General features: G+C 41.0%; 1 protein-coding gene across 6 annotated transcripts in view; it reads left to right on the plus strand.

The window, feature by feature from the left end:
• Window positions 1–226: 226 nt before the first annotated feature.
• Window positions 227–24367, plus strand: part of LOC132402047 (E-selectin-like) — a 68555-nt gene continuing 44414 nt past the window's right edge. For all 6 annotated transcript variants that reach the window (XM_059984550.1, XM_059984551.1, XM_059984552.1 and 3 more), the window contains exons 1-11: window positions 227–360; window positions 4193–4271; window positions 6131–6517; window positions 9840–9947; window positions 10659–10850; window positions 11528–11713; window positions 11795–11980; window positions 13851–14036; window positions 14949–15134; window positions 21458–21643; window positions 23284–23469. In XM_059984550.1, the coding sequence (XP_059840533.1) occupies window positions 352–360; window positions 4193–4271; window positions 6131–6517; window positions 9840–9947; window positions 10659–10850; window positions 11528–11713; window positions 11795–11980; window positions 13851–14036; window positions 14949–15134; window positions 21458–21643; window positions 23284–23469 (1891 nt within the window). In that variant the 5' untranslated portion in view covers window positions 227–351. The remainder of the gene's footprint in view (window positions 361–4192; window positions 4272–6130; window positions 6518–9839; window positions 9948–10658; window positions 10851–11527; window positions 11714–11794; window positions 11981–13850; window positions 14037–14948; window positions 15135–21457; window positions 21644–23283; window positions 23470–24367) is intronic.

The raw sequence follows: 24367 nt of genomic DNA on the forward strand, positions 1-24367 counted from the left end.
GGTGGTTGATTATCCCCCAATGAGGAGATACAGCCCCAACACACCTACCCTTCTTTTTGAAGCCAAAGTAACTAAGAATAATTGAAAATAAGACACTGCCTTTGGAAAAATAATACAAGGATAGACAGTTATCAAATGGAAACTTCAATAAATGAACCATGAATAACTTCCCGCATGCGTGAGGAGCTTCTCAGAAAAGCAGAAGTGGGCGAGTCCCAAATCAACAGTTCTTCAGGAAATCCACACAGAGGTTGAGCTTTACACTCCTGCTGTTGAAGAATTAACTGCAGAGGTTGGCTAACCACGAAGCTGTAAGGATTGGAAACCACGCTCTTACAGATACACTATCTAATGAAAATGGTGAGTGAAGATTTTTTTGAAGTCTGGGGAAGTAAACTTGTGTAACGCTTGCCTGCTGCAGTGTAATTCGTTTGGGCTTTAGTATACTGCTTGGAGGATGGACTGGCAGTGGTAGAGGGAGCACAGAATACAGCAGTAAAACCACAGCCAAGAGAACTGTAACCTCATTTATTTACATAAAGAAAAGTTCACAAGAAAATACATGAGGTTATTCTTGTTCCAGTGCTACATATGAAAGTGTCAATATTGTTAACTATTCATGACCAGATATCAGAATCAGATTTAATATATCCGACATGTGTCATTAAATTTGTGGCAGCAGTACATTGCGATACATAATAAATTACAATGAAAAGTATAAGAAAGGAGAACGTTGGATTCAATAAGTAGTTTGGAAAGAGAGGGAAAATACTGAGATGGTCTTCATGGATTAATTGTCCATTCAGAAATCTGAGGGCGGAGGGGAAGAAGCTGTTCCTGAAATGTTGAGTGTGTATCTTCAGGCTCCTGTACCAGCTCCTTGATGGTAGCAATGAGAATAGGACATGTCCTGGGTGCTAGGAGTCCTTCATGATGCATGCCCTCTTTTTGAGGCATCACCTTTTGAAGATGTCCTCATTGCTGGGGAGGTTAGTGTTCACGATGGAGCTGACTGAGTTTCTGTTATGCACTATTTATTGCATTGAGCAAAATGCCTGTATATTTAGTACAGTAAATGTGTTAATCTATTAACTGCAAAACCTTTGATTATCAATGCAGTCAGCTGAGGGTTATGGCTTTAGCCAAGTCATTTATCAAAAATATGAGAAGGAAAGGATCATCCATAGCCAGTAGCTGCAGAAGTGAAAGTGAAAAGAACTTAAAAAAAATTATGATAGATACCCAATTCAGGTGGCAGAGGAGGAGTTTCAGGGGTAGAGAATGGTGTGGGTGCAGACACACCCAGCCCTGTGACACTAGGTAAAGTCATTTGATTCCAAACAATTGATCTATTGATCACTACAAAATGTCTCCCGGGTGCCTCCCACTCCTTCTCCTCTCCCTTCTCCTTTTCCCAACCATGAATTAGACAAATACAGTGTAGGCAGAACAACAATAGCCTCCTTCCGAATTTTCTGGGGTAAATTCGGAAGGTGCAGGAAAGGTGCATCCGAAAGATGAAGAAGTATTCTAAAGGGTGGTTGAAGCAACCGTGGCTGACAAGGGAAGTCAAAGACAGCTGTAACTCTCTTACCAGAGCTTGTATACGGACTTGGCTGGTTAGCTAACTCTGGTAACAGCCAGGTGATTCAGCAGTGAGAAGGTCACCTTTAATAAACAGTATATGTATAGGGTTGGTGTGACTTGGGGTTCAACCAAACAGGAACATTGTGATGGTCCAATTAAAGAAACTTTGATTTGAGCAAACGCTGTGTAAGTACTGCCCATACACAGTTATCAGTAGCCCAGAAATGACAGATCATACACCAACATAAAATTATAACGGAAGTATATTTACCAAATTTTCACCTTTAATGAACAGCTACAGAAAAAGAAAATAAAAATAAAAGGATCCATTACAGTTAAACCAACTCAATGTGCACATAACGTTGGAGCTCATCCTGGGGTAGTTGGGGGTGTATCTCTTCGCTCACATGCTGCGTGACTGCATGAAAGCACATGCCACATTCCAAACCCCCCTCAAAGACTGTCTCCAACAAACTGACTCTCTCAGCAATATTGACCTTTTCTTCTTGGAGCCACAAAGCACTTCTTGCAACGAGGGTTTTCCTTCCAATGGCATTCTGCAACAACTCCCCTTGTGCCCTGCTCCGCAGATCCTGCCAAAAGACCCTAAGCCAAACTACTGTCCTTCAGAAAGCTCTTCCCCACAGCTCTCTAGAACCTTCTCTCACATCTCATAATCCTGATTGGCTGACTCACATTCCTTAGTTGGACAACATGGGTCCTTATCTTAGCCAAAGCCAAAACACACTTTCCAGCGTGGCACACTGCTTTTAAAGAAAACTGCTGATATAAACTATCTTACAGCATAGCAGCAGAAATTTTAGCCAGGACATTACACAACGTAAAAGCAAAAGAGAAGGCATATAATATTGAGGATTGGGATGCCTTTAAAAACAAACAGAAGGCAGCAACCTCAGAAGGACTTAGACAGATTGAAGAACAGCAAAGAAGTGGCAGATGGAATATAGTGAAGGGAAGTACATGGCCACCCACTTTGGCAGAAGGAATAAAGGAGTGGCTAGTTTCCAAATGGGGAGAAAATTTGAAAATCTAGTGGTGTGAAGGGACTTAGAAGTCCCTAAAGGTTAACTTCCAGGTTGAATTAGTCGAAAGATAGACAAATGTTAGTATTCGTTTTGAGAGGAATAAAATACGAAAGTAAGGATGTAATGCTAAGGCTTTATAAGGCATTAGCTAGACCACACTTAGAGTGTTCTCAGCAAACTTTGGGCCTGTTATCTGAGGAGGTTGTGCTGGGATTGCAGAGGGTCCAGAGGAGGTTCAAGCCAATGATCCCAAGAGTGAAAGGCTTAACATTTGAAGAATATTTAATGGCTCTAGGCCTGCATCCACTGGAGTTTAGAAGAATGAGGAGGGATCTCATTGAAATATATCAGATACTTAAAGGTTTAGATATAATAAATGTTGAGAGTATGTTTCCGATACCGGGGGAGACTAAGATCAGTGGACACATTCTCAAAATTGAGAAATATCTATTTAGAACAGAGATAAGGAAAAAAATTCTTTAGCCAGACGATAGTGAATCTGTGGAATTAGTTGTCACAGACAGCTGTGGAGGCCAAGTCATTGGATATATTTAAGGCAGATGTTGATAGGTTCTTGATTAATCAGGGCTTCGAAGAGTTACAGGTAGAATGCAGAAGACTGGGGTGGAGAGGGATAAAAAATCAGCCATGATGGAATGGTGATGCAAAAGCGATGGGCTGAATGGCCTAATTCTACTCCTGTGCCCTGTGGTCTTGTAACCTTTGTACGATCTCTCACCATATCAACCACCAACTTCCTCAGCCTGCATGTGACATTGCTGCAGAGCTGTTTGTATAAGCTTTTGTAAAATTTGTAATACTACAGATACATTTGGAGTGCTAAATTTGTTCATCCACAAGATCAAATTCATAATCCAGAAACCAAACAGGAAACAAAACTCAGATGATAAATCTCCATGGAAATTGTGGCCATATACAAAATTCAAATGATTAGAAAATATTATGGAACCGAATCACAATTATCTAAAACACATTTTCTACTAGTCCACCCAACACTTTTGGAGGAAATAATGATTCCAAGTTAAAGGAAGGAGTTCATGCTCTCTAACAAAGAAGTATAAAAAGGAAACATTAGACAAAAAACAAACTGAAGATATTTTATATGTATTTGCAATCATTGCAACCATAGAAAACATTACATTCTTTTCAACTTCATTGAAAGATGTAAATACTCTACTATTTTAATATTCATCAAGCTAAGACATCTAAATTATTTCCATTTTTTTTCATTTGCAAGCTGGCAGCAGGTCTGTCGGGTGGGGATAAAGTCAGCTTTGGCTCTGATATCCTCCTGTTCCGCAACAGATTGCTATGTCTGTGAGGAAAGCCAACTTTAGGAAGGAGATTAATGTTTATTATTGCAATCATACAATAACATTCAAGAATAAGATTTGTCCAAAAATGAGATCACAATAAATAAAAGTACCAAACAGCACAATTCAGTATCTTATACAAAGCTAAAGGCTGAGTTTGTTATTCTTTCACTTTGTACCCAGGATATTCTTCAAATTTTTGCTTGATCTATTCTTCACGTGCAGGTATCCCATGCTAGCGTGAACTGTCCGCGGATACAAGATAAGATATTCCGATTCTTGACATTAACTGTCATTATCTATGGTAAGATTCTGTTGATTATTTGACATCTGTTACTTGGTGCTACTGCAAGGACTGTTTTACTGTTTTAATAAATATTTTGAAAAATCATCGTCTTTGAAAAGACACCTGCTTGCATTACAATCCATTTTTCCCTCCACCACCTCCCCAACCAAATTTCTCACCCCAGGGGCGAAAAATTGGACCAGAGATTCTCATTCAGTCACTTGACAGTCCATTTTTTCCTTCCCTTTTTTGCCAAAATGTCAGTGTTTTTGCTTTATATAAATTTTCCTTCATCTCTTAAAAAGAACTGTCCCTGTCCCACAGAACTAGTCATTTGATCTGTACACCAAATGTATGAGGAAAAGAATCTGGAAACTGAATGTTCTTAAGAAGCAAATTACTTTTATTAATGTTATTTCACAAATTTAAGTAAACTGTCCTCCAGAAGTCACTATGCCAGAACACTTCACGCTACTTTTCCTGAGTTTGGAATTAGGATGCTTGTTTGCTTTGCAATCAAGAGCAGTAGCACATGGATCTAAAAAAAACCTTGAAATTCATTCCATGATCAGTTGTGTTAAACATGCCATGGTTCCAAAATATCAGTCGTGTATTAAGCATTGCCTTGGAAGCTTGAGAACTGAATTTCAGTACCAGGGAAAAAGTGCTATTGCTGCTGTCTGGAGATGAATGTCCAGGAAACGGCCCAAGGAAGGCAGGCTTGGGGATGGAAATAAAAATGAACTAGTATCTTGTCACAAGGCTGAAACCCATCATACATGTTGAATTTGTGCAGGAAAGTGAAGAGGAATTTGCAGGACGTTACTTGACAGAAACAGGAGAGAGGTTTTAGAGTAAAATGAAGAGGCTGCAGAGTGAAGCTTTTCAATAAACCTTTGACAGTGAAAGACCACACACCTGATGCTGTGCTTGCTGAATGAATAGTTTTTCCATTTGACACTATTGCTATTGCCTGGTTGACCTGAGTTAAACAGGTTATAAAAACATATTATCAGTCTATATTGCAATACTTAGAATAGAGTTTTGGTAACGCAGCAGTTGAAAGAAGTGCTTCATCAAAGGTTAAATTAAACAAGACTGTATACTCCTCACAACCATATGACACGTGTGCCTTGCGTCAGCTCTGCAAAAATCCTCCTTCATCAGAATGATATACAAATAAACACCAGTGTCTTCCCCCAGGCTGGCGTCCTGAGAACTTGTACTCAATTGGTTTTCTGGGGCAGGGCCTGCCTCTTGAACTATTGCAGACATTCAGATGAAGATATACCTCCAATGCTGTTAGTGTAGCATTCTGCAATTTAGAATCAAGCTTATACTCTGTCAAAATTTTCATGATAAAGGGCACAGGACCTTATCTTCTATGTGAGGGAAGAAAGGAAAATAGTGAAAGGGAGTGGGAAAGAAATATAGGTATGATAAGGGAGGAGATGATGGATAGACAGAAGGTGCAACTGAATGAGTGGCTGAAGAATGACTGTAAATTAAATAAAGTTCTGGCTTTCAATCAAAGGAATTGGATCTGGATCTCTGCTCTAGACTCTGTGTCCCTCTCTCCCTCACCCAATATTTCATCTCTGTTTTTCATCCACATGAGGGAGCATACCAAGCAGGATGAATGTATCCTTAAAGGAAAAAGAAATCTGCTGGATTAATTAGTCTGTGCTTATGCTGATCAAGCCCATTAATAGCAACCAATTGACAGCTGTGGTTGTAATTAATACTCAAGGCTTAATTGTACACCCTATTCTAATGCTTGCTTCTGGGAGGAATAAATTCATTAACCATATTTACCTTTCTCTTTGTACAATCAGCAACTGATTAAAAAATGTTGGCACAATGTTTTTGGTTTACAGGAGTTCTGATATTAGGAGGTGCACACAGCTGGTTATACTATTACAAAAATCAACTCATGACTTGGCAAAAGGCAAGGAAATACTGTCAAACTCATTTCACCGACATGGTGGCAATACAGAATATGGAGGAAATCGCTTACCTGGTAAACTATTTGAAAGGTGGGAAAGGTCATGTCTGGATTGGTTTGAGGAAGCACAACAATATTTGGACCTGGATCGGAACAAGTCGCAAATTGGAGGATATTGGCATGAACTGGGCTCCGGATGAACCCAACAATGGAAAGAATAATGAAGACTGTGTGGAAATGTATATCAATGTGGGAGAAAATTCAGGATTGTGGAATGATGAGCCTTGCAAGAGAAAGAAGAGGCCAGTGTGTTACAAAGGTAACTAAACAAAACCAGATCATTATAGATAAAAAAAAAACTTTTATTTTGGGGTCTGAGTTTGTATCACTAATAAAATCTCAGAAAGCTTTATAAGTCATAAGGTGACTTTTGAATGAGTGCCAGAGCCCTACTTCTATCCAGACTCACTGTCCCTGGTTTCCGTTCAGCCAAGCTGACCCACTTCCACTGTAGCCAACATACCTGAATGGACTCATACGTGGAGAAGGCAGACAATGGCTCTGGCCAGCATGCCACCTCATGCCCTGCACCTCTGAATTCATACTGGCTCCAAAGAATATCCCAATAGACACCATTTTAAAAATAACCATAAAACATCTCCAAATATAAAGTTAAATCACTTCATAGTTTTCAGTCTTAGCTGTGACGAGGCTATTTGATATTATAGGCCTGTATTGAATTTCTAGACAGTTTTCTGCCTGGCTCAACTCACTGGATTGCTTAAAAACACTAGGGGTATTCCTTGACCTTTATTTTTGAACTGTGGCCTCAGATCTTTGCCTGTTCCTAAACAGGCTGACGGTACGTGAAAAAAAGAGCAGCTCTGATACTAGTCTGTGGTTAGAAAGTGTTGCCCAGTATCTGTGGTTGTTAAGAATCACTAGGGACTCCAGGTACTGGAACCTAGAAAAAAATTCTGGGAGTCAGACAGAAACTGTGTAGGGAAGTGGACAGTCAAGATTTCAGCTCGAGATTCTTCAGCTGGAGTGAACAAGGGAAGTTAGCCAGTATAAGGAGGCCAAAAGGATGGGTGGGGGGAGAGCTGCCAAGAGGCTAGTGGATCCAGGCAAAGAGGAGATGATTGGCACATAGAATCAGGTTGGGGAGGGGGGTATGGAGATAGCACTAGAAGCTGGGAGGCAACAGGTGGAGCCTGTAAAGGGCTGCAGATGATTGAATCTGACAAGAGAGGAAAATGAACAGGAATCAAATAAAGGGAGGTGATCTGTGGTGGGCCGATGGGAACAGTGGGAGTGTGCCGGTGAAGGGCAGCTGGAGTAGGTTTGGAAGGGGAAAGAAACAGATAGAGGGCTGTGGGAGGTGGAGATGAGGAAAGAAGCCTGAGTAGAAAGAAAGTGTCAGAGAAAGAGAGAGAGAGAGTGTAGTTTACATGATATTGGGGAATTCAATGTTCATGTCATTGGGTTGTAGAGAATGTAGGTGGAATATGAGCTGCTGTTCTAGATTGCACTTTGGATCATCTTGGCAGTGGAGGAGACAGAAGACAGGCAGGTCAGTACCTGAAGTGGAATTAAAACTCTTTACCAAGGAAAGAGGCAGTTAGGTGGAGCTGACCAAAAAAGAGCTTGACACGATGACAGGCTTAGAACTCAAAGAGGTGTCAGCACAGGAATACAAAGGCGAGGCTTCCTCTGGGGACAAACCCCTCAGTGTCAGAGAGGAGGCCAGAGGGGATAGTAAATACATTGCAGGGCTTAAAGCTGGGGCCAGGCATGGGATTATAAGAGGGTAACATGTCGGGCTCGTAGAGAGGTAGTAATATAGGGAAATAGGGGCTTGGAGGAAAAGAGGGAGGGAAAGGGTGAGGGGGGGTGTTTGGTGTTGCAGGGTGGGATATGATACCAGTGGTTTGTGGGGGGGGGGGGTGTAGCATGATCAGTAGCAGGGGAAGACAATCAGGAGCATCATGAGGTGGTGGTGGAGCAGTGATTCCCAGGTGCAGAGTTGGGGGCATCCTATTTAGTCAGTGTGCTGCTCACCCTGTTAGGTGAGGGTCAGCTTTGGGGGATCCATTTAAAATTGTTTTACAATGATTATCTGACGTGTTCTGATATTAATCCATTTCTCTAATTTATTCCCTTTCAAATTCCAATCAAGCAGATTTTAAATGAGTATTAACATTTTCAAGTATATATCCAGGCCAGAACAATGATGAACTGGCTTATTAGGAGGTGCTAAAGAGGAACTTGAAGTGATCTAATAGACATCTTATTTATAATTTGAAATAAGTGGAATGTGTAAGGTAAAAGCAAAGCAAGAAAAAAAGACGTGAATCATCAAGATGCAAGTTAAAGACAGGAAAAGGCAAATTTTAAACAATTTTCTTCCTTATACACTCAGTGGAGTGGCCACTTTATTAGGTGCATCTGTACATCTGCTTGTTAATGTACATAGTTGATTGGCCAATCATATGGCAGCAACTTAATGCATAAAAGCATGCCAACATGGTCATGAGGTTCAGACTAAACATCAGAATGGAGAAGAAATGTGATCTAAATTACTTTGACCATAGGATGATTGTTGTTACCAGACAGGGTGGTTTGAGTATCACAGAAATTGCTGCTCTCCTGGGATTTTCACGCACAACCATCTATAGAGTTTACAGAGAGTGGTGCAAATAAACAAAAAGAAAAAAAAACTCCAAGGAGCAACGGTTCTGTGGGCAAAAATGCCTTGTTAATGAGAGAGGTAAGAGGACAATGGCCAGACTGGTTCAAGCTGCCAGGACAGTGACATTAACTCAAATAACCATTGCACGACAACAATGGTGTGCAGAAGAGCATCTCTGAAAGCACAACACATCATATAACCATATAACAATTACAGCACAGAAACAGGCCATCTTGGCCCTTCTAGTCCGTGCCGAACGCTTACTCTCACCTAGTCTCACCTACCTGCACTCAGCCCATAACCCTCCATTCCTTTCCTGTCCATATACCTATCCAATTTTTTTGTAATGACAAAATCAAATCTGCCTCTACCATTTCTACTGGAAGCTTATTCCACACAGCTGCCACTCGTTTGCCCTCGTGTTACCCCTAAACTTTTGCCTCCTAATTCTCAACTCGTGTTCTCTTGTTTGAATCTCCCCTACTCTCAATGGAAAAAGCCTATCCAGGTCAACTCTATCTATCCCCCTCATAATTTTAAATACCTCTATCAAGTCGCCCCTCAATCTTCTAAGCTCCAAAGAATGAAGACCTAACTTGTTCAACCTTTCTCTGTAACTTAGGTGCTGAAACCCAGGTAACGTTCTAGTAATCATGTAGTTTAGTAGCTACAGGAGTCATCTAATAAAGCGGCCACCGAATATACTTTATGTTCTTCATTCAAAAAACGATCTATATGTGAAATTGTATCTCAGGTAGAACAATCGAATCATTGAGGTCCCAATGAAATGACATAATATGAAAATTTGGAATCATTGTGGATGGATATAACAATGGCCAAACATATCTTTGGAATCAAACTGGCAATATTGTGACAGTTGAGGACAAGTGTTGATCAGCCTTTAATATTGTTTCATTGCATAAAGTAAATATGCTAAATCTTTTCACAGCTACATGCACTCCAGACATTTGCAATGGTCATGGTGAATGTGTGGAAACAATTGGTTCATTTAAGTGTGCTTGCTATGAGGGATTCCATGGAGAACGATGCGAGAAAGGTGAGCTCTTAGTACAACTCAATATTGCTTGAAAATGATCTGGTTTATTAGTGCACTTTAGGGAAGGAAACCTGGTAGGAGGTGGAAAATATAAAAAGAATTGGGGATCTGAAATAAAGCTGCAGACTCAGCAGGTTAGGCAGATTCTGTAGAGAGAAGGAAAAGGAGCTAATGGTTCAGGTGTGGTGAAAGATTTCTTTAGAACTGCCAGAGTGAGTGATATGACACTCCAAAACATGGTACAGCCAATCAGCTGCACTGAAGAACCCAGGCTTACCACTGTTTTGTTTTGAACCTGGTAAACCATAATGGCGCTGTGGGCCATACTGGAACTTTGAAAATTCCCAAAGGTAAGAGAATAATAAAGTTAAAACCAGGCAGGTCAGGGTGCCTACCTAATGATGCAGTGTTTGGATGGTGACTAACAATGCCTTTTATACAACTCCTCCAACTCTTTTTTTTTTGGTTTATTACTCGTTGACATATTTTACGGTTGACATTATTGCTTTTGTGATATTTTAACATTGTAATAATCTCATGTATAAAATAAGAATTTTACAAAAACTTCAGATGCTAGATGTAAAGTGAATTCTGGAAAAATACAGTCAAAATCTGCAGTAGTGCTTAACATTTGGGTTATAAGAGCCTTTCTGAGAATGAAACACCCAGACTTTCTTAAATTATATCGGTGTTATGTTTTTTTTTATAAAGTCCTTAAGTGCCTCGAACTGGAGACTCACGACCACGGCATTATGAACTGTTCTAATCCTTACGGAACTTTCAGCTACAACTCAACTTGTGACTTTAGTTGTGTTGAAGGATTTTCAATACAAAAAGACAAGGAAAAGAGGCTGCGATGTAATGCCTCTGCAGACTGGGATGCACCTGTACCCACGTGCGAAGGTATAATCCATGTTTATATTCTAAATTCCCATTCACTGGAAGCTTTCTGAGTGAGATACTTTACACTCAATAAATTGCAAGTGGGCACCCCATTCCCTAACCAATATATACCTAATGACATTGTGAACTGCTACTTTAAGGAATAGGAACTGGAGCTATCCCAGAAATACCTGGGACTGCTGGAAGTGGTATTACTAAATCATCATTTATTAATTATACCCTTATTTGTGAACTTTACCTAAAATCTTTCTTAATAGAACCCCACTTCAATTCTTTTTTAAAAAACTTTTTTATTGCATTTTTAAGTAGTTACAAAGTAAAGTATGAAAAAAAATGTATATAACCCTTCCCCCCTCCCCTTAACCCCTCCCCCCTAACTACCCTATAAAAAAAGAGAAAGAAAGAGAAAAAGAAAGAAAGAGTGCCTGAATATCGGAAGATCCCCACATGCTCCATGGAATTCGTAATAACTTTAATATATATATTTATTTCTTTCCCCCACTTCAATTCTTGTTGCCTTTTTAAAAGCTCACTTGCCCAGGTTGAGAAGCATTACACTAATGAGTAAAATGACTGGTTTCTTCTTTATTATAAAAAGAACTCAAAATTAAAGCTGATAGTGATAAGTAATTGTTGATTTTGCACTAGCAGCTTTTTTATTTGTCCCTGATGTTCAGCTAACAGGTGCCGTGGGATGGAGGTTCCCAGTAAGGATATCATGAACTGCTCATATCCATTTGGAAAGTTCCGCTACAATTCAACCTGCACTTTTGGCTGCAGAGAAGGATATGTGGTTCATGGAGCAGAGAGAATCCGGTGTTTAGCTTCTGGTCAATGGACAGATCAACAACCCAGATGCAAAGGCATGATTTTATTTTAAGATACTGGAATACCATTTTACAATGAAACAACTTCCTTATCGGTTTTCACTTAATTTCTTTCAGTTCAACAATGTGAAACTTTGGTAGATCCGGAGCATGGCACGATGAATTGCACTGATCCTATTAATGATTTTGGATACAACTCAACATGTGATTTCAGCTGCTCTGAAGGATTTTCGTTAAATGGACTAAGCAGGCTCCAGTGTAAAATTTCTGGGCAGTGGTCAGCCCAAACACCAACATGTGAAGGTACAGTGTAGCTAAATTGACAGTTTTATTCATAATTGTATGCAGTATTCATAAAAAAATTACAGATAGCTGTGAAAAAAAGCTACAAGACAGGCATCTCTTTGGAGGGACTGTGTAAATGCTGGAAGCCTAAAACAAAAAGGTTAAATGGATGTGGTAAAAATTTCAAGGCATGACTATAGCGACCTGCCTATGTCCATCTTTTTCAATCTTTCCTCACTGTGCATTCATTTAAATAGCTTGCTTGTATGCTTGGTTTTGGATGTTATTTGGCTGGAGACAGAATTAGGTTGTGTGAACTTCGAAGTCCATCTCTGCTTTTTAAACTACATTTTCCCACAGATCTACATCCACCACTTTGATGTGGTGATCAGGCCGCCTGACATTAAACCAAAATACCATATGCAAGTATGTTCTCAATTGAAAATCCTCAAACCATTTCCTTTTTGGTTGATTAATATCAGTATATTAATAATCACCTTTCTAAAATTCAACCAATTTTCTTTGTTATGTTTTGCAACTCCAAAACATAAAAGCTAACTGAATAATAAAACTCAGGGAGAGCAGGAGAATATGTAAACTTTATTTTTAGTTTTAGCAAGCCACACACTTATGATGTGGTGAAGACGTATACCATTCACGTACCTTTACATATAATCCTAAAATTAATTATTTAAACAAGCGAAGAATGTTTAATCAAACAATATATTTACAATATTACTCAAATATTTCTGAATATAAAATACAAAACATTCCTCTCTGTGGTAATGCAGTTTATTCATAAACGCAAGAGATTCTGCAGATGATGGAGTTCTTGAGCAGCACACAAAAAATGCTGGAGGAAGTCAGCAAGTAAGGCAGCAGCTATGGAGGGGGATAAAATGTCAACATTTAATCACTACCACAAAGCACATCTTCCCTTCCCACCAAATGCCCCACCCAACTCTCCACTTTCCATAGGGGTCACTTTTTTTATGACTCTTGTGTTCACACATCCCTCCTCACTGATCTGGCAATTGCCCCTGCGACTGTGACAAATGCTACACCTTCCCCTACACCTCCTCCTTCACCAGGTGAAGGAACACTTCCCCTGTATGCCTGTTTGGGTCATTTACTGAATCCAGTGCTCCCAGTGTGGATTCCTCTACATCAGTGAAATCCGGTGGGATTGGGAGACCACTTTGACAAGCGTCTTCTCTCCATCCACCACCCATTTCAATTGGACTTCTCATTTCCAGTCCAATATGTCGGTCCACGCTTCCACTACTGCCACAAATGCAGGTTAGAGAGTAAAACCACATATTCCATCTGGGTATCCTTCAACCTGATGGCATGAAAATAACTTCTAGTAATTTCTCCTCCCTCTTCCTGCTTTTTCTCATTCCCTTTCTGGTTCCTCTCTCACCCCTTCTCTTCTCTTCACTTCCTAATCACCATCCCTCCTTTCCTTTCTTCCATAGTCCACTCTCCTCTGCTATCTCTTTTTCAGCCCTTTACCTTTTCCACATCACCTCCCAGCTTCTTACTTCAGCCGCTTGTCTACTCACCTGCTCCCCGTCTCCTGCTAGTTTGTACTCTTTTCCCTGCCCACACTTTTAAAAATTCCTGGCCTCTGCTCCCTTCCTTTCCAGTCCTGCAGAAGGGTCTCGGCCTATAACACTGATAGTTTATTCCCCTTCCTAGATGCTGCCTGACTTGCTGACTTCCTCCAATATTTTGTCTCTGTTGCCGTTTAATCATGACCTCTGACCTCACAAACATACACAGATTCAACTAAATTGCGTTCCTTGTTTTTACATACAATCTAAACTTAAGAAAAACAATTGACATGTGTAACACAAAATAACCTCTCAGTCGTTCTTTATTGCAGCGGTGAAATGCAGTGAACTGAAGGTCCTTCCTAACCTCTCCATGAACTGTTCTGACCGCTTTGGAAGATTTAGTTATGGCTCAGTATGTGACTTTCTCTGTGAGGATGGATTTACCTTACAGGGGTCAGACAGACTGGAGTGTGAGGTTTCCGGGCAATGGACGTCAAAGGTACCCATCTGTAAAGGTATACTAAGGAATTGAATCTTTATACCCAACCATCATGTTTGTTAGTTATTAGTGATATTCAACTGTACTTCATATTGGTCTATATCTCACAATAAACGACTGGTTAACAAGCTTCCTTGTCTCTGTTATGGACCAAATGCTCACCATGATATTTGTTTTTAAAACCAGCTTTCCAAGTTCTTTAATTTAGTTACCCTAATGGACCATGTACCTTTAAAAGTGAAAGCAGAATCTCTATTTAAAAACTATTCAGAAATTGTATTTTCATGTAACACTTTGACAAATTATAAATGCACCAGATTTAAAAGTCTTCAAGCTTTAAAATGATGTGCTTTTAAATGGAATAATGCTTTGGCCAAATATGTCAATAATTCATTTTTATCTTTGTTCCAAACAGATTTTTGAGAGGTCAAATGTTTTGATCAATTCCTGCAAATTAGTTAGGATTTGTGTTCCAAAAGACCTTTTCCATTAGGCCCCCCATCTCCTGGGACATGGTTCTATTGTGAGGCTAGCCCTCTGATATCTCCATCTATGTCCTGAACAGACACAAAAAAAATGGCAATCCTATCCTCCCTGTTCTGTCCATAGATGCTCTTCCCAACATATGCTATTAAATAGTAAATCAGAATGGGAAACATAGCTGACTTTATTTCTGTTTAGTTTAGAATTACTGATAATAATTGTAATAGTTCAAATGACACTGAGCTAGGATTAAAGGATTAACTCATCACAGAGAAGGAATTCAACCAAAAATCATTCTAGTCAATGTTGCTCAGTTAGTTGATTAATTCAAAAATCAATGCCTTTTTATCAATGATTTAAATCATAAACCATTTTGATTATAATGCTGGTTAAAATGTTGATGGACTAAACTTAAATGTTTTACAAGTGTGATTTCATGTTTTAGCTATTCAGTGTACACCATTGAAAATTCCTGAGCGAGGTAACATGAACTGCAAAGATATGTATGGAGATTTCAGTTACAACTCGACATGTGTGTTCAGCTGCATTGAAGGGTTTGCAATAAATGGATCCAACAATCTTCAATGTGAAGCCTCTAGTCAGTGGACAGCAGAAGTCCCCACTTGTGAAGGTATCAAAGTATGAAGTCATTCATTTCTGAAACATGAGGATGGTATTTCTTAGACCATAAGATATAGGAGCAGAATTAGGTCATTTGGACCATCTGGTCTGCTCTGCCATTTCATCATGGCTAATCCAATTTTCTTTGCAGCCCCAATCTCCTGCTTTCTCCCCATATTTCCTCATGCCCTGGCCAATCAAGAATCTATCAACCTTTGCCTTAAATATGCATAAAAACTTGGCTTCCACAGCTGCCTGTGGCAAATAATTCCACAAACTCCCCACTCTCTGGCTAAAGAAATTCCTCCTCATCGGTTCTAAAAGGATGCCCCTCTAATTTGAGACTGTCTTCTGGTCATAGACGCTCCCACCATAGGAAACAACCTCTCAATGTCGACTCTATCAAGGCCTTTCACCATTTATTAGGTTTCAATGAGGTTACCCCTCATTCTTCTGAATTCTAGTGAATACAGGCCTAGAGCCATCAAATGCTATTCATATGAAAAGCCATTCAATCTGAAATCATTTTTGAGAACCTCCTTTGAACCCTCTCCAGTATCAGCACATGTTTTCTAAGATAAAGGGCCCAAACCTGCTCACAATCTAAGGTAAGGGGACCAAAACTGCTCACAATGATCACTGTGATCATGAAAAGTACTAGATAATCCAAGTTCTTTTTGAAATACACTGGGTGTTCAAACATAATATATTTAAAGCTACTGTTTTCACATTTTCTCTTCAGTTGTACATTAACAGTGTTTCTTAATCTGCTACCAGAAATAAATTGTAAATTGTAGAGTGACTAAGTATTAGTTAATCAGAACCAAAATATGTATGCAGTTATAAATCTGTAAGTGATTGACTCAGAGGCAGGAATTGTCAGGCCTACACCGGCAGGCACCTTCCAGTCTCCACTCAGCTAATAGGAATCACTTGCCACTCGTTTCCAACTCATTACCTGCAGCCTATTTAAACCCAGCTCTCATCCACAGCACTTGTTCACTTTTTGAACCAGCCAGTCTCAACTACTTGCTCCTAGTCTTCTCTTTTACTTTCTTGTAAAGTCACTGATTATTGTTCAAGCAGCTATTGGTCATCGGCATATTTTCTCAAGCGGTCATTCATAATGTGTTAGGAGTCTATAAAGCTGATAAGCTGCCTCAGTTGGTACTTCACAACATTTATATGTATTGTAATTCCTGTATAGCAATGGATTTTGTTTTTCCCCTATCTGCTCAATAATTCACAATTGTGAGGCTAATTCACATCATGGACTTCATGATCAGAAACATTTTGTATGAACTCACTGATTTATATGATGGCTACTGACCAATATCTTTATAGTGGATATGAATGTTCCTGTCAGGAAGCTTAAAGGAGGCTAGGCCCAAAGGAAGAGCATCAACAATAAGCCACAAGACAAGATCAAATGCCGGTTCAATGAGTGAACAAGGACTGTGGATGAGAGCTGGGTTTAAATAGACTGCAGGTGATGATATGACTCCTGTTAGCTGGGCGGAGACTGGGAGCTGCCTGCCTGTGAGGATTGCCTCTCCTCCAGCTAGCACCTGACAGCCCATGGCGTGCCTGATCAATCTGGTGGAATTCATCTGAGTATTGGATCCAAGATGAAACTAGATGTCACTCAAGACCTTTCCTCTGGGCCATACAGTTTCCAATTGACCAGGTACTGTAAATCCTCTACTGCCATGATGAGGCCAAACTCAGGTTGGAGGAGCAACACCTCATTTAACGTCTGGGTAGTCTCCAGAACCTTGGTATGAACATCGAATTCTCCAACTTCTGGTAATTCCTCCCTCTCCCTTCACCTTCACTCTGCCTCCTCTTCTAGCTGCCTATCACCTCTCTCATGATTCTGCTGCCTTCTACTACCTATAGTGCTTTCCCCTTACATTCTTTCTTCACCTTTCCTGCCTATCCCCTCCCTGCTTCCCCTTCCCCACCCCTTGATCTTTCCTCTGATTGGTTTTTCACCTGGCACCTTCCACCCTCCCCCCACCTTCTTTATAGGGCCCCTGCTCCCTCCTCCTTCAGTCCTGATGAAGGATCTTGGCCTGAAACGTTGACTGCTCATTTCAACGGATGCTGCCCGACCTGTTGAGTTCCTCCAGCTTGTTTGTACACGTTGATTTGACCACAGCATCTGCAGTGTACTTTGTGTTTTCTGTAAACCCTATCCTTGATGAAGTGAAACTATCAACCAGTGAACGTTGGACCACCTTCCACCATCTGAGGTTCCAGAGGTACAGGCTCAGGTAGGTTGAGTGATCCACGGGCTTGAGGCAAGGCAAAAGGAAGGCAGGTTGTGAACCTGAGGGATGGTGGCAAATGGAGATGGCAGATAACAGGATTGATGGAATGGGCAATTTTGAAGGGAATATGGATAATCATGAACAGGAGCAGGAGCTGGTGCATGGGGGGGTGGGGTGGGTGCTGAATCTTGGGTGGATGGCAAGGCATGACCTCCAGGTCAGAGTAGTCTGGCTGGGTGCCACCAACAGTTGGCCTGGATGAATGAATCAGCAGTACAAGTTGGAGAAGCCCAAGAAACACTTTGAGGGGGCATGGTTGGGACCATTCAATGAGGGTGTACACTTTCTCTGGGTCCACGCCTTGGGGTGAAAGAACCTACTCCAGGAAGGAAATGACTAGGGTGTGGACTGTTATCTTTCTAACTTGCAGTACAGTTGGTTTTTGAGAAGGTGCTGAAGGACTGAATGGACGTGACAGATGTGGTCTCTCGGGCCCTTGGAGAAAATTAGGATATTGTTGTGGTAGACAGCCACATACCTGTGTAGCTTGCCTTGGATCTTGTTAATGAAGGTTTGGAAAATGGCTAGACTGTTGGAAAGTCCAAAAGGCAAGTATTCATAGTAGCCAGTGTGTGCTGTGTATGCCGTCTTCCACTCATCCCCCTGGTGGAGGGAGATTGGGTTGTATGAACTCCATCGATCAGTTTGGTGAAGATCTGCACACTACGGAGCGTTTCAAATGCACTATCTATCGAGGGGAGAGGGTAACAGTTCTTAGTGGACTTTGTTGAGTCTATGGTAGCCAATGCTGGGGTGAAGACCCACATATTTAGACAATAGACAATAGGTGCAGAAGTAGACCATTCGGCCCCTCGAGTCTGCACCACCATTCTGAGATCATGGCTGATCATTCACTATCAATACCCAGTCCCTGCCTTGTCCCCATATCCCTTGATTCCCCTATCCATCAGATATCTATCCAGCTCCTTCTTGAAAGCATCCAGAGAATTGGCCTCCACCGTCTTCCGAAGCAGTGCATTCCACATCTCCACAACTCTCTGGGAGAAGAAGCTCTTCCTCAACTGTTTTAAATAACTGACCTCTTATTCTCAATCCATGCCCTCTGGTACTGGACTCTCCCAACATCTGGAACATATTACCTGCCTCAATCCTATCAAATCCTTTAATTATCTTAAACATTTCAATCAGATCCCCTCTCAATCTCCTCAATTCCAGCGTGTACAAGCCCAATCTCTCCAATCTCTCTGCGTAAGACAGCCCTGCCATCCCAGGAATCAACCTAGTGAATCTACGTTGCACTTCCTCAATTGCCAGAATGTCCTTCCTTACTGTCTTTTTGACAACGAAGAGTCCTGTACTAGCTGTGAACTGGGATGGTCAAATGAAGCCATGTGACGTTATCTCAGTGATGCAGTCATTCATGGTTTGGATCTTGAGGAGAAAGGGAGAACAGTTGGCTTTGGGGAAGGAAGGTGCCCAGGAGGAGGTCGATCATGCAGTTGTGGTCTGTGAGGACCTTTATTGAAGGCATTGGTGTTCCTTGGGAGTTTGGTGAGGTTGAGGGCTTCCTCCATCTCCATGGATTTTATAGACAGAGGTCAGCTGAAGTTGCATACAGGTTGGACTGCAGATAAGACCCTACCCAGTGAGCCAGATGACCAGGCGAGGTGAAGTTCGTGAGGGGAGAGTTGTGGCTAACCCAAGGTGGGAGGAGTGTTGGGTGAGTCAGTCAAGAGGAATTGGATGGACTCAGAGCACTCTCTGATGCACATGTGCACAGGCTGTGCATGCAGTCGGACCTCTCATACCCCAGGGATATCTGCCAATGGCCATGATGCAGGAGGGACAAGAAATGGGTTTGATAGGGGGTCCAAGCTGCACACAGCGTACAGTCCAGACAGTTACCTGTGCCCTAGAATCCACCAGAGTCTCCTGTTTGTGTAGAGTCCTTGGGGAAAGGGCAGAGAGAGTGAGTTGGGTTATGGTGATGGAATGAGCTTACCAGATAGAAGGCCCCTCATCTCTATCTGGTGATGTTGTTTTCCCAGATGCCGTGGGTATTTGATGCACGAGTGATTGGCAGATCTGCAGTAAATACACATTATTTCTCCACCAATATTCATGTTCTTGTGGAGGGAGGTGGGTGTTAAGAGAGCTCTCCTTAACTGTATGGGTTCTGGAGGCATTGATGATGAGGGTCCTGAAGCCTGAAATGGTAGTGGGAACAGAACTGGAATGCTTGCTGGTGATCTAGGTCATTCCATAAGACAGTTGTCAACACAGAGGGTCAGAACGATGAGGATGTCAAGGTTGGTGGGTGTCTCCTGGGAAGACAGCTTGCCTTTGGGCAATCCGAGAGGCTGTAATGGTGCTTGGCCAGCAGCACTTCTGCATCTTAGCTGCACTCTGCCACAAGGGTCCTGAATTTCACGGTGAGATCCCACACCGAGCACGAGCCTTGACAAAGGCAAAGTATCCAGTCCACTGCCCCACTTCCACTGTGGATGGTCAGGAACCCAGTGCTCCTCAGCAGTAAATTCTCATGTTTATTGCAGATGGTGGTTTTATTGTCCCACTTAGCAGTGGCCCATTTCAGAGCTTGCCCAGTCAAGAGAGATTTTGAAGGCAATCTGGGCTCAGTCCATTACATACTGAGAAGGCTCAAGTTCGATGTATAAGGTGCACTGGGACAGAAGATTGCAGCCAGCGGGTTGGGGATCTGTCAGAGGATTTGGGTACTGGAGTCTGGGGCACAGATAGGGGAGGTTGACTGTTGCAGGGTTGCTGTATCATGACGGAGAGTTGAAAGAGTGGTAAGCAGATGGTCAATGGTTTCTTCATGCTTCGGAACCACGTGGACAGACAACTTCCTTAAGGTGAACATATTCTGCCGGGTTCACTCATCCTGTCAGGGAATGTAGGGGAGGCTTGACCCAAAAGCAGAGCAGTGAAGATGAATCAGCAATAGAAGGTCTTTAATAATAGACTGCAAAAATAACAAGCCACGAAGGACTACAACATAAGAGAGGACAGATACTAAACACTGCAGGCAACAAGGTTACTGAAGACCAGGAGCAACTAGTTGAGGCTGGCTAGTTTGAAGAGTGAATAAGTGTGGTCAAGAGCTGGGTTTAAATAGGCTGCAGGTGATGAGTTGGAAATGAGTGGCAAGTGATTCCTATTAGCTGGGTGGAGACTGAGAGGTGCCTGAATCTGCAGACCTGACAGTTCCTGCCTCTGAGTCAATCACTTACAGATTTATAACTGCATGCATATTTTGTTTCTGATCAACTAAAACTTAGTCACCCTACAATTTATAATCTATTTGTGGTTGCAGATTAAGAACCACAATTAGTGTTCAACTGAAGAGAAAGTGTGAAAACAATAGCTTTAAATGTATTATTATTTTTGAACACCCAGTATATAAAACCTTGAGTTTGTTTCATGATCACATGTTTATCGATCCTGAATGCAGTCATTTAATTGTTTTTGGTTACTTATGTTCTGCGGAGACAAAATGCTAATTTGCATAAAGGTCCCATGGAAAGCTACATGATGAATAAGCAACTGAGCAGCTAAGAAAGACTACACCTTCCTATACTGAGAATGTCTCAGCCCTTGGATTTGAGATTGTACTCTTTGTTGGGGCACCTACCTAAATGGAAGGTTAAAACATGATTCTGCAACACTGATGATATAAGAATAGTTTATTTGATTATCCAATATTTCATCTGGCAGCTCCTTTCCATTATATTCTAATATAGAGTATGTCAAATGGAAGACTTGTTAAATAATAATGTTTCAATCCAATATTGTATGTTGAACAGCACTGGCCACAATTTAAATAAAACCAACCTTGTCATTACTTTTGGGAAAAAATAATAAATGTTGCTGTCTTTCATAGTATCAATATTTAGAACAAATGGGTCCAGTCTTATTTCAGAGACATTGATACTTGCACAAGGTGTTTTAGGATAGAAATAGAATCTGTAAGATTAAATTCGAAATGTTTCAAAATATCACTAAATCATCATTTCAGTTGTAAAATGCACGGCACTGGAGAATCCTGAGCAAGGGACTGTAAGCTGCTCCCACCTCCTTGGACCTTTCTCTTACAATGCAACATGTGACTTCAAATGTGAAAGAGGCTTTGTATTAAATGGATCAGAAACCATTCAGTGTGGAGCCTTTGGACAATGGACACCACAAATACCCTCCTGTGAAGGTACCATTCAAATTAATGGTTTATATATGCCTTTAGAGATTATATAATTGCCTTAAGTATTTCATGTCATAGAAATAGTCTTGCAATTGGAACATGCTCTGTTGTTTGTAGGTGGTACTTCGTAATTTAGTTCAACAGTGTTTGACTATTTGATCAGCATGTTTGTAGAGCCACACAGCAGTTGGTTTTCAGGAAGTAAATGTATAGGCACATTGGAAGTTGCCCAGTTTACATTGTCAGTGTGAATTAAAATCTTTTGATGAGCACCATTAATTTTGGAATCTTGATGTCAAGGTCCAGTCTGTCACTAGTTACTGTGTTGGGGAGTAATTCAAAGTTCAAAGTAAAATTCATTATCAGAGTACATACATGTTACCTCATACAACCCTGAGATTTTTTTCTCAGTGGGCATACTTAACAAAGCTATAGAACAGTAACTGTAAACTGTAAACAAACTCTGCTAATGCAGATATAAATAAATAATGAGCATGAAATAACAATATAACAGAGTCCATAAATGAGGGTAGCTATCTCCTTTTGTTCAAGAAGCTGATGGTTGAGGGGCAGTAACTGTTCTTGAACCTGGTGGTGCGAGTCCTGAGGCACCTGTATGTTCTACCTGTTAGCAGCAGTGAGAAAAGAGCATAGCCTGGGTGGTGAGGATCTTTGATGGAAGCTGCACTTTTCAATGTTTATGTCTTAAATTACTCAGTGCATTTTGAAATTTTACTTTTTGGAAAGATTAATATTGTCATGGGAATCGTCGGCAAATGTTCACACTGTTGCAGTGTGCTGGAGCTGCAATGCTTTCTCCAGGATTGACATCCCTCCCCATAATTCATTTCATTTGTAAACGTGTATGCAATGATTGTGCTAAGTATGCTTGAAAAGAGAGAATCCCAGGGGTGTATGTGGTGACATGAATGTACTCTGATAATAAATTTTACTTTGAACTTTGAATCTGGCAGATCTATTAATAGTGCTTTGTTAAATTGATTCTTTACCATCTCAACTATTGAAAAGCCCTTTTAGAATTTTAACACCACACTGATGGTAAAAAATCAAGCTATCAATATACCAAAAACAACTTTTGCACTTAATATCTCACTCATTGAGTAACAAAGCAAAAGCACCGAGAGATTGACTTTGCTCATCTTGGTACCTTGTAATTTACCAAGTCACCAATACCTGCAATATGATGTGTAATGCTTTTCCCAAGGTTTTAATTAAAATGCTCCAAGTCTCTAGTCACAAAGTATATTTATACACTACTTTCTTGGGTCGGAACATCTGAGCGCCTTCAATGCTTTGATTTACGGCCAAGAACACTTTGCATAAGCAATTCTGATTAGAGTTAGAGTACCGGCAAATGTTGGATGAAATAAGAGCATGGGTGATTACTCTAGCGAAAGTCCACATCCGATTCCCACATGTTCATAAACCGTAAGTACACAGGACTGATTATCATCCTCAAGCATTCTGAGGAAAATAGATTCCAACTATTTTCAACCCTTGATATTAAGAAATTTGTCCTTCTGTCACTTCTACAATGTGGCGTGATTTTGAGTGTAGAAATCCAGAGAAGTTAGTTTACATGCATTTTAACAGAATCAATGTGAATACTATCACTAATATTTCAGCCATGAAATGTGACATGCTGAGAAATCCAGACAGAGGATCCCATAACTGCACCCATCCCATCGATCACTACAGTTACAACTCCTCTTGTGACTTCAGCTGTGCAGAAGGGTTCATGTTAGTGGGATCACACAGACTTGAATGCAGAGATTCTGGACAGTGGACAGCAGAAATACCCACATGTAGAGGTATTGTATTCATCAAAGCAAAACTAGCTTATAATATGTATTGAACTCTTCTATAAAACTTCTTTCTATTTTTATAGCTATAATTACTTATGCCCGTTCCTTAAAAATAGTATGCCGCGTATTCACAATTAAAACATAGAAACATAGAAAACCTACAGTACAATACAGGCCCTTCAGCCCATAAAGCTGTGCCTTAACATGTCCTTACCTTAAAGATTACCTAGGGTTACCCATAGCCCTCTATTTTTCTAAGCTCCATGTATCTATCCAGGAGTCCCTTAAAAGACCCTATCGTATCCCGCCTCCACTACCGTTGCTGGCAGCCCTATCCACGCGCTCACCATTCTCTGCATATTAAAAAAACTTGCCCCTGACATCTCCTCTGTACCTGCTTCTGAGCACCTTAAAACTGTGCCCTCTCATGCTAGCCATTTCAGCCCTGGGGAAAAGCCTCCGACTACCCACACAATCAATGCCTCTCATTATCTTATACACCTCTATCAGGTCACCTCTCATCCTCCATCGCTCCAAGGAGAAAAGGCCGAGTTCACTCAACCTATTCTCATAAGGCATGCTCCCCAATCCAGGCAATATCTTTGTAAATCTCCTCTGCACCCTTTCTATGGTTTCCACATCCTTCCTGTAGTGAGGTGACCAGAACCAAGCACGGTACTCCAAGTGGGATCTGACCAGGGTCCTATATAGCTGCAACATTACCTCTCGGCTCCTAAACTCAGTCCTATGATTGATGAAGGCCAATGCATTGTATGCCTTCTTCACCAGAGTCAACCTGCGTAGCAGCTTTGAGTGTCCTATGGACTCAGACCCCAAGATCCCTCTGATCCTCCACACTGCCAAGAGTCTTACCATTAATACTATATTCTGCCATCATATTTGA

This window comes from Hypanus sabinus, chromosome 11, assembly GCF_030144855.1.
Source record: "Hypanus sabinus isolate sHypSab1 chromosome 11, sHypSab1.hap1, whole genome shotgun sequence".
NCBI lineage: Eukaryota > Metazoa > Chordata > Chondrichthyes > Myliobatiformes > Dasyatidae > Hypanus > Hypanus sabinus.